At 43.9% G+C, this 13155-nt stretch overlaps 1 protein-coding gene across 1 annotated transcript in view; it reads left to right on the top strand.

The window, feature by feature from the left end:
- The window catches only part of POU2F2 (POU class 2 homeobox 2), a 104624-nt gene that overhangs the window by 75488 nt on the left and 15981 nt on the right, over positions 1-13155 (top strand). Inside the window, exons 2-3 of the mRNA XM_063436843.1 lie at positions 11312-11371; positions 13044-13081. Of these exons, the coding sequence (XP_063292913.1) occupies positions 11312-11371; positions 13044-13081 (98 nt within the window). The remainder of the gene's footprint in view (positions 1-11311; positions 11372-13043; positions 13082-13155) is intronic.

Genomic DNA, 13155 nt, shown 5'->3' with positions numbered 1-13155 from the left:
GTCTTTAAATGTGCACTATTTATAAGCCCAAATAATCCATATCTATATTGTTCTACTCCCTTTTTAGATTCAGTGCCCCCCAGTCGACGCTGACTCTGTGCAGCTGCTAACTCCACCTTCTGTGAGGACATCCTGGAGGCTGTCTCTTCTTCTCTTGTCCGATCCAATGATTCTCATAGAGAAGCATTGAGGATGAGTAGCGGATGCATGGCAAGGGGCCAGTCTCTTCCAAGCAAATGCTTCTCATAGGGAAGCAATGAATACAATGTGGTCAGCATTAGAGGACTTTCAACGTACTCATGCAATGCGTGAGGACATTGAAACAGAGTCTGACAAGAGCAGACGGCCACTAGACTAGAGTGTGTTTAGCCCTGCAATGGAGACATTACTGTATCTACACAGGTTTACATTGCAGGACTAAACAGGCTGCAATACTGCTCCCAGAGCACTTCACATTTTCCAGGGTCTCCCAATTTATATAAAACTCCTCCAGTGACTGTCTACTATTGAAAGGAAAGTAAAGGAACACTATAGTGTTAGGAATACCAAGCTGTATCTCTTCTTTGGTCCGTCCCATGGCAATCAAAGAGGTAAAAACCCATTTTTCACTTACCTGATAAGCTGAAGTCCCTGAGTGCTGGTTCCATCTCCATCTCCTCCTAGTACGTGATTGCGAGTGGGAACCCAATGTGCATGTGTGGCGAGTGCTGCACATACAGTAAGCATTCCGCAAAGGAAAGCATTGGCTTAATACTTTACTGTGAAGATTTTGAAGGCTTTGTTTCACAAAGTTAAATAAACGAGGGGCAGTCTTAACCCCTTTTTCCTCAAAGCTTCTGGAAAGACTTGTCTTTACCCGTGTGTCTCATTTCCTCAATTCCAACGCTCTCCTTGACCGTCTTCAATCTGGCTTCTGCCCTCTCCACTCTACTGAGACTGCGCTTATCAAAGTTATTAACAACCTAATCACAGCTAAATCTTGACCTCTCAGCGGCCTTTGACACCGTTGATCATGCTCTCTTTCTTCAAACTCTTCAATCGCTTGGTCTCTGTGACTCTGTCCTCTTGTGGTTTTCCTCTTATCTCTCCCAACGCTCATTCAGTGTCTCTTTTTGTAATGATACCTTCTCCCCTCGTCCTGTCTCGGTTGGAGTCCCCCAAGGCTCTGTCCTTGGTCCACTTGTATTTTCTCTTTATACTGCCTCTCTTGGCAAACGTATTACCTCTTTTGGATTCCACTAGTACCTGTACGCTGATGACACCCAGTTATATCTCTCCTCCCTGGACCTCTCCCCTGCTGTCCTGCAACGTGTCCCTGCTTGCCTTTCTTCCATCTCTTACTGGATGTCCTCCCGCTTTCTGAAACTCAATCTCTCTAAAACTGAGCTCCTTGTCTTTCCTCCTCCTAATACTGATCCTCCTCTTTCGCTCTCCCTTCAAGTTTGTGGTACCCACATCAGTCCATCCTTGCAAGCGCGCTGTCTTGGCGTCATACTTGATTCTGGCCTCACCTTTGAGCCTCACATCCAGCATGTTGCCAAATCCTGTAGATTCCATCTTAAAAACATAGCCCGCATCCGCCCCTTTCTTGCACCAGATACTACCAAGGAGCTTGTCCATGCTCTAGTATATTTCCGCATGGATTATTGTAACCTTCTCCTAATTGGTCTTCCCAAAAGCCGTACTGCACCGCTACAGTCCGTAATGAACGCTGCTGCCAGACGGATTTTCCTCTCTAGTCGGTTATCTCATACCTCACCCCTCTGCCAGTCCTTACATTGGCTTCCTGTATGCTATAGGAGTCAGTTCAAGGTATTAATTCACAGCTATGAAGCACTGAACAACTCTAGCCCCTCTTATATCTCCTCACAGATCCATAGGTATGTCCCTTCTCAGTCTCTCTGCTCTGCCCGTGACCACCTCCTGTGGTGGCCAACTCATGCTTGCAGGACTTCTCGCGGGCGGCTCCCTTCCTATGGAATAGCCTGCCTACCGCCATCAGACTCTCTCCTAGTCTTGCATCTTTTGAGAAGTGTCTAAAACTCAAGCTTATGGCCTCCCAGAGTAACCTCTACCTCACATACCTATCTCTTGCTCTCTCCTAAAGGGCAACCCACCTTATTTGACTGCAAATGCCTGTCCTAATGTGTTTTACACCCCACCTCCTATAGAATGTAAGCTCGATTGAGCAGGGTCCTCTTCAACCTATTGTTCCCGTAAGTTTTTTGTAATTGTCCTATTTATAGTTAAATCCCCCTCTCATAATATTGTAAAGCGCTACGGAATCTGTTGGCGCTATAATGGCAATAATAATAATAATAATAACCCTGTAATGTAAAAATCTAAGTTTCTCTAAACTTCAGTGTTTTACATTGCAGGGTTAAGGGTCTGGGACACTACACCCATACCACTCCAATGATATGCAGTGGTCTGGGTGCCTATTGTGTCCCTTTAAGCCAGGAGCTGGATGAGATTGTATAGCCAATCCCTGGTGTATATATTCTATGAAACAATAGGTCTTATTGACAAGTGCTGAACAGCAACTGTATGAAGTTTGGCTGTCTAAATCTGGCTCTTACAACTGAAAATTTGCTGTGTGAAACCTACTTGACTGTTCACAAAAGGCAAATGTAGTTATTTTAGCTGCAGTAGTAGTATCATTTGGCTGCTGTTTGGTTGGGTAACAAACACCATTAAGGTCTCTATATATGTCTGCTAATTCAAGGGTTTGATCCCAGTCCACTGATACAGACCAACAAATATGCACCCCTAAACTTTAGGTCCCTAACACTAACACTAGCCCCATCACAAAATCCCCATCCCCGCTTATTTTCTTACAGAAGTCATATTTAGCTGTTTAAGTTCAATTTGTTGCCATGGAATTACAAATCTCACGGCCGCAATAAGATCAATTTGAAAATAGCCAGGATCCATTTGGCTTAATGCTGCGTCAGTTCAATTGATAGTGAATACTGTGACCCTCGATAGATTTTCCGAAACATATTTGAATCCACAGACATTGATACCGGAGAAACTGACGGAAGCCAAGCACAGAGAGATGGACACAGGTTTCTTCAGGAAGGAAGAGATTCTTTATTCGGTTCACCGATCGGGACTCAGAGGGACTAATGTCACCAAAATACAACAAGTTCTGAGCCCCGGACAATAGTGTAGGCTCCTTATATAAGCATGTAACTCCACCCACACATTCTCTTACCCAATCAAACGAATAAGAATTAACTTCCTGTTTGACCGCATGGCTTGCCCAGCACAATGGAGGAGGGGAATACTACATCCGGTATTCTCGCACATGCTCCGTACACTACTGATCGTATCTTTGCCACGTGCAACCAACCGATACACCAGTATATGCACGTACACATGCCACGTGGTAATCTCGGCCTACTAAATTAATTTTTACCGAGATTCCACCACAACATCTCTTCCACAAGGAGATGTCTTTTCCCTACAAGCTGTTGTGAGGAATGGCAGATGAGAAATGGCAAAGTATGGCAAGCTTAATCTTTTGCCATATTTTTCTAAATATTGTTCCACACAGTGCATTCTACTCTATTCTATGTATTTCTATATTCAATTGAATTCCAAAGCAATATATATATGTTTTTTGTAAAAAATGTAGGTGGAAGATTTTCAAAAAGATTTCATAAGGAGCATTATGAAAAACATGATCTGTAGTGGCTAGGGCTCATTGTAGTTAGTCAAACCGTTTTAGAACGTCCTTCTATCTTACCTGGGGTAAGCCCAGAGATGCAGGGGTTAGCTCATAGGCTGAGAGTGATCAGCTGACAGTCTCAGCCAATGAGCTACGTCCTGCACTGCAGGGCTTAGCTCATGAGAGTTAACAGGAGCTCCCAAACAGGTGAGTAGTAGTGGAAGTTTGACTTCTTACAATGGAGGTCACCCGGACACCCAGTGTGCTGTAATGATTATGGTGTCCGGAATATTCCTTTAAGTTTGCCTAGCTTGTATGTATTTACTAATAATATTGTATCATTTTTCAAATAGAAAAGCTAGACACACCATGCAGCACTATGATACATTCTGTTAGGTACCTTTACCAGCTGATTAAATATCTCATTTGTTTTTCTATTGTAGTTTCCTAAAATGTTGTCACTGTGAATGTTAGAAGTGCAGTATTACAAAAGAGTGTAGTGTCATTACATTAAAGTGATGCTACTAGTGCTAAAGTTAGCTTTAAAGGTTTAAGGGGGGATTTAGGCTGAATCAGATTTAGGGTAAGGGTGTCAGGATCGGGACAGGGATCCAACACGCAAAGTACAAACAGGTACAGGGTACGTATACCGGTCCTTAGAATGGCCGGGCTAACGTACAGAGAGTATAGAGAATGGTCAGAGACAAGCCGAGGTCGAGGGAACGAGAAGACAGGTAAGCGAGGAACAAGCCGGGTCAAGGATAACGGAGGTAAACAGAGTAAGGAAACAAGCCGGGTCGAAACCAAAAGGATAACTGAGAAACACCAGAGCACTGTGTGACTAGACAGGCTAGAACCACGACAGGGCAATGAGCAACAGGGCGAAGTATGTTTAAATACCCTGGCTAGAGAGGATAGACACGCCTCCGACGAAACCTGATTAGTCTGTCTCGGACTGAGTGACAGGTCGTTCCGGATTGGCGTGATGACGTCGGCCTCCGGGCACCATGCTACAAAAGGAAGAGACTCCCTCGCGGCCGGCGTTTGTGTGACCGGGTCGACCGCGAGGAACAGAGGAAACATGGCGTCCGGACGGATGAACGTCTAAGTCTCTACCTCTCTCGGAGGTAGAGACTTCAGGTACCCTGACAGTACCCCCCCCCTCAGATACGCCCACCGGGCGGAAAGAACCGGGACGAGATGGAAAGCGAGAGTGATACGCCCTGCGGAGACGAGGAGCATGAACATCCTCCTGAGGTACCCAACTCCTCTCCTCAGGACCGTATCCCTTCCAATCGACCAGATACTGTACTTTCCCCCGGGAGATACGAGAATCAATAATAGAGTTAACCTCATACTCCTCCTGACCCTCCACCTGAACAGGACAAGGAGGGGCTGTTGTGGAGGAGAACCTGTTACAAATAAGAGGTTTCAGCAACGACACATGAAACGAGTTAGGGATGCGTAAGGTATCAGGAAGAGCTAGACGATACGCAACTGGATTGATACGAGACAACACCCTGTAAGGTCCAATATAACGGGGAGCGAACTTCATGGAGGGCACCTTTAAACGGATGTTCCTCGTGCTCAACCATACCCTATCACCCGGAACAAAGAGCGGAGCCGCCCTTCTACGTTTATCAGCATGTTTCTTAACCAGCATAGAATTGTGCGTAAGGATTTGCCGAGTTTGATCCCACAACTTCCTCAAATTAGCAACATGAACATCAACCGACGGCACCCCCTGGGAAGGAGAAGCCGAAGGAAGAATAGACGGGTGAAAGCCATAATTCATGAAGAAGGGGCTTGAATGAGTAGAATCGCAAACGAGATTGTTGTGTGCAAACTCTGCCCAAGGAATCAAACCGACCCAATCATCCTGGTGTTCGGAAACAAAACATCGCAAATATTGTTCAATTTTCTGGTTGGTACGTTCAGCAGCTCCATTAGACTGAGGGTGATAGGCAGAAGAAAAGTTCAATTTGATACCAAGTTGCGAACAGAAGGACCTCCAAAAACGGGAAATAAATTGGGAACCTCTGTCAGACACAATTTGAGAGGGTATCCCATGTAGGCGAAAAATCTCCCTAGCGAATATCTCGGCCAATTCGGGAGAAGATGGAAGTTTAGGCAGAGGAATGAAGTGTGCCATCTTAGTGAATCTGTCAACCACGGTGAGGATAACAGTCTGTTTTTTAGAGATAGGTAGATCGACAATAAAGTCCATGGCCAAGCAGGACCACGGCTTCTCTGGAACTTCTAAGGGGTGCAGGAATCCACAAGGAAGCGTATGAGGTTGTTTGGTCTTAGTACAAACCTCACATGCAGCGATGAAATCTTTAGTATCCCTACGTAAAGCAGGCCACCAGAAATCCTTAGAGATCAACGCAAAAGTCTTGCGAATACCAGGATGTCCCGCCATCCTGCTGTTATGGAAACACTGCAACAGTTCCAGTTGAAGAGCAGGAGGAACGAAATGTCGACCCACAGGAGTCTGTCTAGGTGCTAAATGTTGTAGCTTAACGATCTCGGCCAGTAACGGAGAATGAATCCTGAGATTCGTATTAGCAACAATATTGCATTTCGGAACTATAGAGGAAAGGACCGGCTCAGGTACAGTAGAAGGTTCATACTGGCGAGATAAGGCATCGGCTTTAGAATTTTTTGAACCAGGTCTATAAGTCAGCACATAGTTGAAGTGAGTCAGGAATAAGGACCAACGAGCCTGCCTAGAGGACAGGCGCTTAGCCTCCCCAATGTAGGACAAGTTCTTGTGGTCCGTCAGGATAGTAATAGGGTGTAAGGTTCCCTCTAATAAATGTCTCCATTCCTTTAAGGCTTTAATGACTGCTAAGAGTTCTCTGTCGCCGATGTCATATCTGCTCTCAGGGCCCGAAAGTTTCTTAGAAAAAAAACCACATGGGTGCAATGGTTTATCTACCCCCAATCTTTGTGACAGAACCGCCCCTACTCCTGTCTCAGAGGCATCGACCTCGAGCAGGAACGGTAAGGTCGTATCCGGATGGACTAGTATTGGAGCAGAAGCAAAAAGTTCTTTGAGACTCTTGAAAGCAGCTAGAGCATCAGTAGACCATGTCTTAGTATCCGCCCCTTGTTTGGTCATATTGGTGATGGGCGCAATAATAGACGAGTAACCCTTAATGAAGCGTCTATAATAATTAGAGAAGCCAATAAATCTCTGAATAGCTTTGAGTCCCTGAGGCAATGGCCAATCTAAAATAGACTGGAGTTTGTCAGGATCCATCTTAAAGCCCTCCCCAGAAATCACGTATCCAAGAAAGTCTATCTGGGTCTGGTCAAAACTGCATTTCTCAAGTTTACAGTACAAACCATGTTGTAAAAGTTTGTGTAATACCTGTCTGACTTGTCGATGGTGGGTCTCAATCTCTTTAGAGTGTATGAGTATGTCATCCAGGTAGACAATAACACAATCATGTTGAAATTCCCTAAGAACTTCGTTAATCAAATCTTGGAAAACTGCAGGTGCGTTACAGAGACCAAAAGGCATGACCGTATACTCATAATGACCATAGCGGGTATTAAACGCTGTCTTCCACTCATGGCCTTGCTGAATTCTCACCAAGTTGTACGCCCCTCTGAGGTCCAACTTGGTGAAAATCTTAGAGCCCTTTAACCGATCAAAGAGTTCTGTAATCAAGGGGATAGGATAGGCATTCCTGATGGTTATTTTATTCAACCCTCGATAATCGATACAAGGTCTGAGTGACCCATCCTTCTTCTTAACAAAAAAGAACCCAGCCCCGGCAGGAGATGAGGATCTCCTAATAAATCCCTTGTCTAAATTCTCCTGAATATACTCCTCTAAAACAGCATTCTCTTTAGTGGATAGAGGGTATACATTGCCCCTAGGAGGCATGGTACCAGGTAATAGGTTAATTTTACAATCAAAGGACCTGTGTGGAGGTAGAGTATCAGCGTTCTTTTTATCGAATACTGCCTTTAAGTCCATGTACAAAGGAGGTATCTGTCTCTCTTTAGGCTGGGTAGTAGTGTCAGGTGTGTAAATTACAGCCAAAGGGGATACCTTCTGTAAACACCTCTCCTGACAACCCTGACCCCACGAGAGTATCTCCCCTAACTCCCAATCGATAGTAGGGTTATGTCTCTTTAACCATGGATACCCCAGGACTATGGGAACGGAAGGGGACGAAATAAGCATAAGAGATATACTCTCCTCGTGTAAGATACCAACAGACAGGCTCATGGATATAGTCTCACGAGTAATAACAGGCTCGAGTAGTGGTCTACCATCAATGGCCTCAACGGCCAAGGGGGTCTCTCTTAACTGGAAAGGAATAGTGTGCTTAGTGGCAAAGGCTTGATCGATAAAATTCTCAGCAGCGCCGGAATCTATCAATGCCACGGTCTTAAGTACTTCCTTCTTCCATGTTAAAGAAACTGGTAGTAAAAGCCTGTGATTTTTGTAATTATGCGTAGAGGACAAAATAGAAACACCCAAGGCCTGTCCTCTAGAGAAACTTAGGTGCGGGCGTTTCCCGAGCGAACAGGACAATTCAGGCGTAAATGACCTCTGACTCCACAATACATACACAATCCCTCCCTTCTCCTGTACAGTCTCTCCTCTTCTGAGAGATGAGTATTGCCTATCTGCATAGGTTCAGGAATTAGTGAGGTATTGGACTCAGGACTTAGAAATGCAGGTGCTAATTTAAAGGCAGGTCTTAGGTTCCTCTCTCGAGTGTTCTGTCTTTCTCTTATACGTTCATCAATACGAGAAATGAACGAAATTAAGTCCTCTAAATTCTCTGGTAGCTCCCTAGTAGCAATTTCGTCAAGGATAACATCTGATAACCCGTTCAAGAATACATCCATATAAGCCTGTTCATTCCACTTAACTTCTGACGCCAGAGACCTGAACTCTAGTGCATAATCCACTAATGTTCGGTTCTCCTGTCTCAGGCGCAACAGTAATCTGGCTGCATTGACCTTTCTACCAGGGGGGTCAAAAGTTCTTCTAAAAGCAGCTACAAAGGCAGTATAATTGTATACCAACGGGTTATCGTTCTCCCATAATGGGTTAGCCCATCTCAGAGCTTTCTCAATGAGTAAGGTGATAATAAACCCAACCTTTGCCCTATCGGTAGGATAGGAGCGAGGTTGCAATTCAAAGTGAATGCTGATCTGGTTTAAAAAACCACGACACTTCTCAGGTGACCCACCATAACGTACAGGTGGAGTAACACGGGAAGAGGCACCTACAGTAGCTACCTCTAGGCCTGAACCTACAGAGGAAATAGGAGTAGGACGCGTCTCCTCTGGAGGATTATTAGCACGAGACAACAATGCCTGTAGTGCTAAGGCCATTTGGTCCATTCTGTGTTCCATGGCGTCAAACCTGGAATCAGAGGAACCAACCTGACTGTTTGTACCTGCAGGATCCATTGGCCCTGTCGTAATGTCAGGATCGGGACAGGGATCCAACACGCAAAGTACAAACAGGTACAGGGTACGTATACCGGTCCTTAGAATGGCCGGGCTAACGTACAGAGAGTATAGAGAATGGTCAGAGACAAGCCGAGGTCGAGGGAACGAGAAGACAGGTAAGCGAGGAACAAGCCGGGTCAAGGATAACGGAGGTAAACAGAGTAAGGAAACAAGCCGGGTCGAAACCAAAAGGATAACTGAGAAACACCAGAGCACTGTGTGACTAGACAGGCTAGAACCACGACAGGGCAATGAGCAACAGGGCGAAGTATGTTTAAATACCCTGGCTAGAGAGGATAGACACGCCTCCGACGAAACCTGATTAGTCTGTCTCGGACTGAGTGACAGGTCGTTCCGGATTGGCGTGATGACGTCGGCCTCCGGGCACCATGCTACAAAAGGAAGAGACTCCCTCGCGGCCGGCGTTTGTGTGACCGGGTCGACCGCGAGGAACAGAGGAAACATGGCGTCCGGACGGATGAACGTCTAAGTCTCTACCTCTCTCGGAGGTAGAGACTTCAGGTACCCTGACAAAGGGAGACTCGGGGTTAGGGGGCATGAGGTTAGGGCTACGGATGGTAATTTATAGGATCTAATGTTATTGGTTAAAATCAGAGGTACTTAGGGTTAGAGCTAAACACTAATCTCCATAATTTAACTGTAATAGCACAGGATCACTGCATTGGGGCCAAGGCTCTACCCTTTACAACACGGGGTACAGCAGAACATGTTATTATAAATGTTGCTATATGTTGACACGCTGTTTTTAAGTCAACCATGGGTGCAGTGGTTCTGCCTGTACCTGTGTATATGTTTAGTGCTATTTTGCTTTGTGTGTACTGGTGCGCTTTTGTTTATGTGCAAAAAGCAGGGTAACGATCTGTGTCTTTAATTCTGTCTTTGTGCATTTGTGTAACCCTAAGTATTTTTAGTTTGTCGGTAAATACTGTGTTTAGCAGGAACATGAGAAGCAGAAGTGAGATTCCCACCTCTTAACCCTTTAATTCTTCCTCCTTAACCCCAATCACCCAATTCACTAAATATTTTACTTCCCCTGTTTAGTAGCTACTCATTCTCATTTGTTGTATAATAATCAAATTACCCACATATGATTGGTTTACTATTTGCCCTTTTAGCGTCTACCATCCATGTCACACGTATCTCTTTCATTTAGTCTCCTTCTCATGCTAAATGCACAGTTCCACTCTTTTATGACTGCATCTATGACCAAATCAGACCCTTCACAGTAAAATATGTTGAGTTGCACAATGTTATTATAAGTTACAGCATTACCCCAGATTCTGCAGGTCAAGCTACCATCTTAGCCAAAAATATTCCGTTCAGGAATTTCCTAGACACGCCATAGGATTTTCAGATGTCTTAATAATGAAGGTTAGAACATTGACACTTTGTTGGTCTTAGTGGGATTGAGGACTGTGTATGTCATCTCTGTCAAAGACCACTATGTGCTGTCATTGTCATTATCACCAGCAACATTCATTCGATATTATATTTAACTTTCCATTCGTCTCTACCTTCCGTTTCTGTGACTAACACCCATGTTTTTCAGAACCTTGTCTTGTCCCCTCTTAGTGTCCCATTCGTAACTTATCACAATCTATGTGTGTTCCGTAGATATTCTCCTGTCTTGTTACCCATACTTCTCACTCTCACCTTAACCCCTTTTTAATCTCATTCAATTTTAACTCCTAAATCTTCCACATCTATTATTTCACCTAAATGTGTCACCGTGCACTAACCCTCCACCCCCTCTCATCTGTTTTACTTTCGTCTCTTCACTCTTCACTAACTCCACCAATTCCCATCTGATTTGAGGTGGTCCACCTGTCGACCTACTCGTGAGAACATTGTATGATCAGCAGCATCTCGTTGCTGGTGACCGTACAGCCTGAGACGGCACCAAGGGTCCTCAATCCCTGTTGTGAGGCCACCTCTTTGTATGTAACTCATTGGGTAGGTTATGTTACTAAGTAAATCAGATTGGGGAACTGTCACTTTTCTGTTGCAGCATTTTGAAAGGGGCCTGTTTCAATCTATGCCAACGGAGCACATATTTATATCTAACTTACATTGTGTATGTGTATGTGAATAAGTATATTAACTCCCCTTTTTATCTCTCTCTCACTTCAGAAATAAGAATGTCTAAACCGGGACATCTTGGCAAATTGCACGCAGTAGGGGGTATAACAGGTAACAGGACACTCACTATGCAATAGGGCAAATTGTGGGAGCCGCAGTTTGTGAGTGTGTGATAGTGAATAACTGAGGGAGCTTTTGTTTGTGAGTATGTTATAGTGATAAACTGAGGGTGATTCTCTCTCTAAGTGTGTGATAGGTTCTCACTGTGAGTATGTTATAGTGATAAACTGAGGGTGATTCTCTCTCTAAGTGTGTGATAGGTCCTCACTATGAGTGTGTTATAGTGATAAACTGAGGGTGATTCTCTCTCTAAGTGTGTGATAGGTTCTCACTGTGTGTGTTATAGTGATAAACTAAGGGTTATTCTCTCTCTAAGTGTGTGATAGGTTCTCACTATGAGTGTGTTATAGTGATAAACTGAGGGTGATTCTCTAAGTGTGTGATAGGTTCTCACTGTGTGTGTACCAGTGATAAACTGAGGGTTATTCTCTCTCTAAGTGTGTGATAGGTCCTCACTATGAGTGTGTTATAGTGATAAACTGAGGGTGATTCTCTCTCTAAGTGTGTGATAGGTCCTCACTATGAGTGTGTTATAGTGATAAACTGAGGGTGATTCTCTAAGTGTGTGATAGGTTCTCACTGTGTGTGTACCAGTGATAAACTGAGGGTTATTCTCTCTCTAAGTGTGTGATAGGTCCTCACTATGAGTGTGTTATAGTGATAAACTGAGGGTGATTCTCTCTCTAAGTGTGTGATAGGTTCTCACTGTGTGTGTTATAGTGATAAACTAAGGGTTATTCTCTCTCTAAGTGTGTGATAGGTTCTCACTATGAGTGTGTACCAGTGATAAACTGAGGGTTATTCTCTCTCTAAGTGTGTGATAGGTCCTCACTATGAGTGTGTTATAGTGATAAACTGAGGGTGATTCTCTCTCTAAGTGTGTGATAGGTTCTCACTGTGAGTGTGTGCTAGACTGTGAACTTCTCTTTATTTTGTGTTTGTGACACTATAAAGAAAACAGGTGTATATCAGTAAGTCAAAATATTTCACACACATGAGTAAACAAAGTTGTAATTGAAACAATGTTTGTCTTGTTTATTTAACGTCGTGTTAGTACACATGTATGAGAAATATAAATGTTTTATTCACTACAGTTTCAGTATGTGTGACTCTGAGGTTGCAGTACTGTCGTACATTATCATAACATATTAAGGAAGTAACTCAATGTGTGTAAACCCCCCCCCATACCCTGTATTTGCGTGGGATTAAAGTTAAACTGAGGAAACCCCTGAATGTGTGCTGTAAATAGCTTGAGGAAGCCTTTCTATAATTGGAGTGATTGTGACATAAGTGAGTAAATTACAAAATGGAGATAAATTACAGGAATAATTACAGTATGTGTGACTCTCTTAAAGTGAGTAAACCCATTTTCTATGTGCACTATTTTATATGTAATGTAAAAGACCCTCTCTTCTTAGATCATGTAGACCAGGAGTTCCCAACCCAGTCCTCAAGTAACCCCCCTACCAGTCCAGGATTTAGGGATTACCCTGTTGTGTCTAACGTGTTTTTTTTTTTTCTTCTTAAAACACAACTGGTTAAACCCTAAATCCTGGACTGTTAGGGGGTACTTGAGGACTGGGTTGGGAACCGCTGATGTAGACTAAAGGAATTTAAAGAGACTGTCTATATCCCTGTGATTTACTCTGTTTTTATTCTATAGCAGACAATGAAAGGAATGGTGCAGACTCTCTGCATGAGGTGAGTAAATTGACTTCCTGCACCACACAGAACCTCCAATTTTCAGTAGGGTTAGAGGGGGAAACTGATGTACA

The sequence above is a fragment of the Pelobates fuscus genome, chromosome 11, assembly GCF_036172605.1.
Source record: "Pelobates fuscus isolate aPelFus1 chromosome 11, aPelFus1.pri, whole genome shotgun sequence".
Taxonomy (NCBI): Eukaryota; Metazoa; Chordata; class Amphibia; order Anura; family Pelobatidae; genus Pelobates; species Pelobates fuscus.
This window is presented reverse-complemented; position numbering and strand designations above follow the sequence as displayed.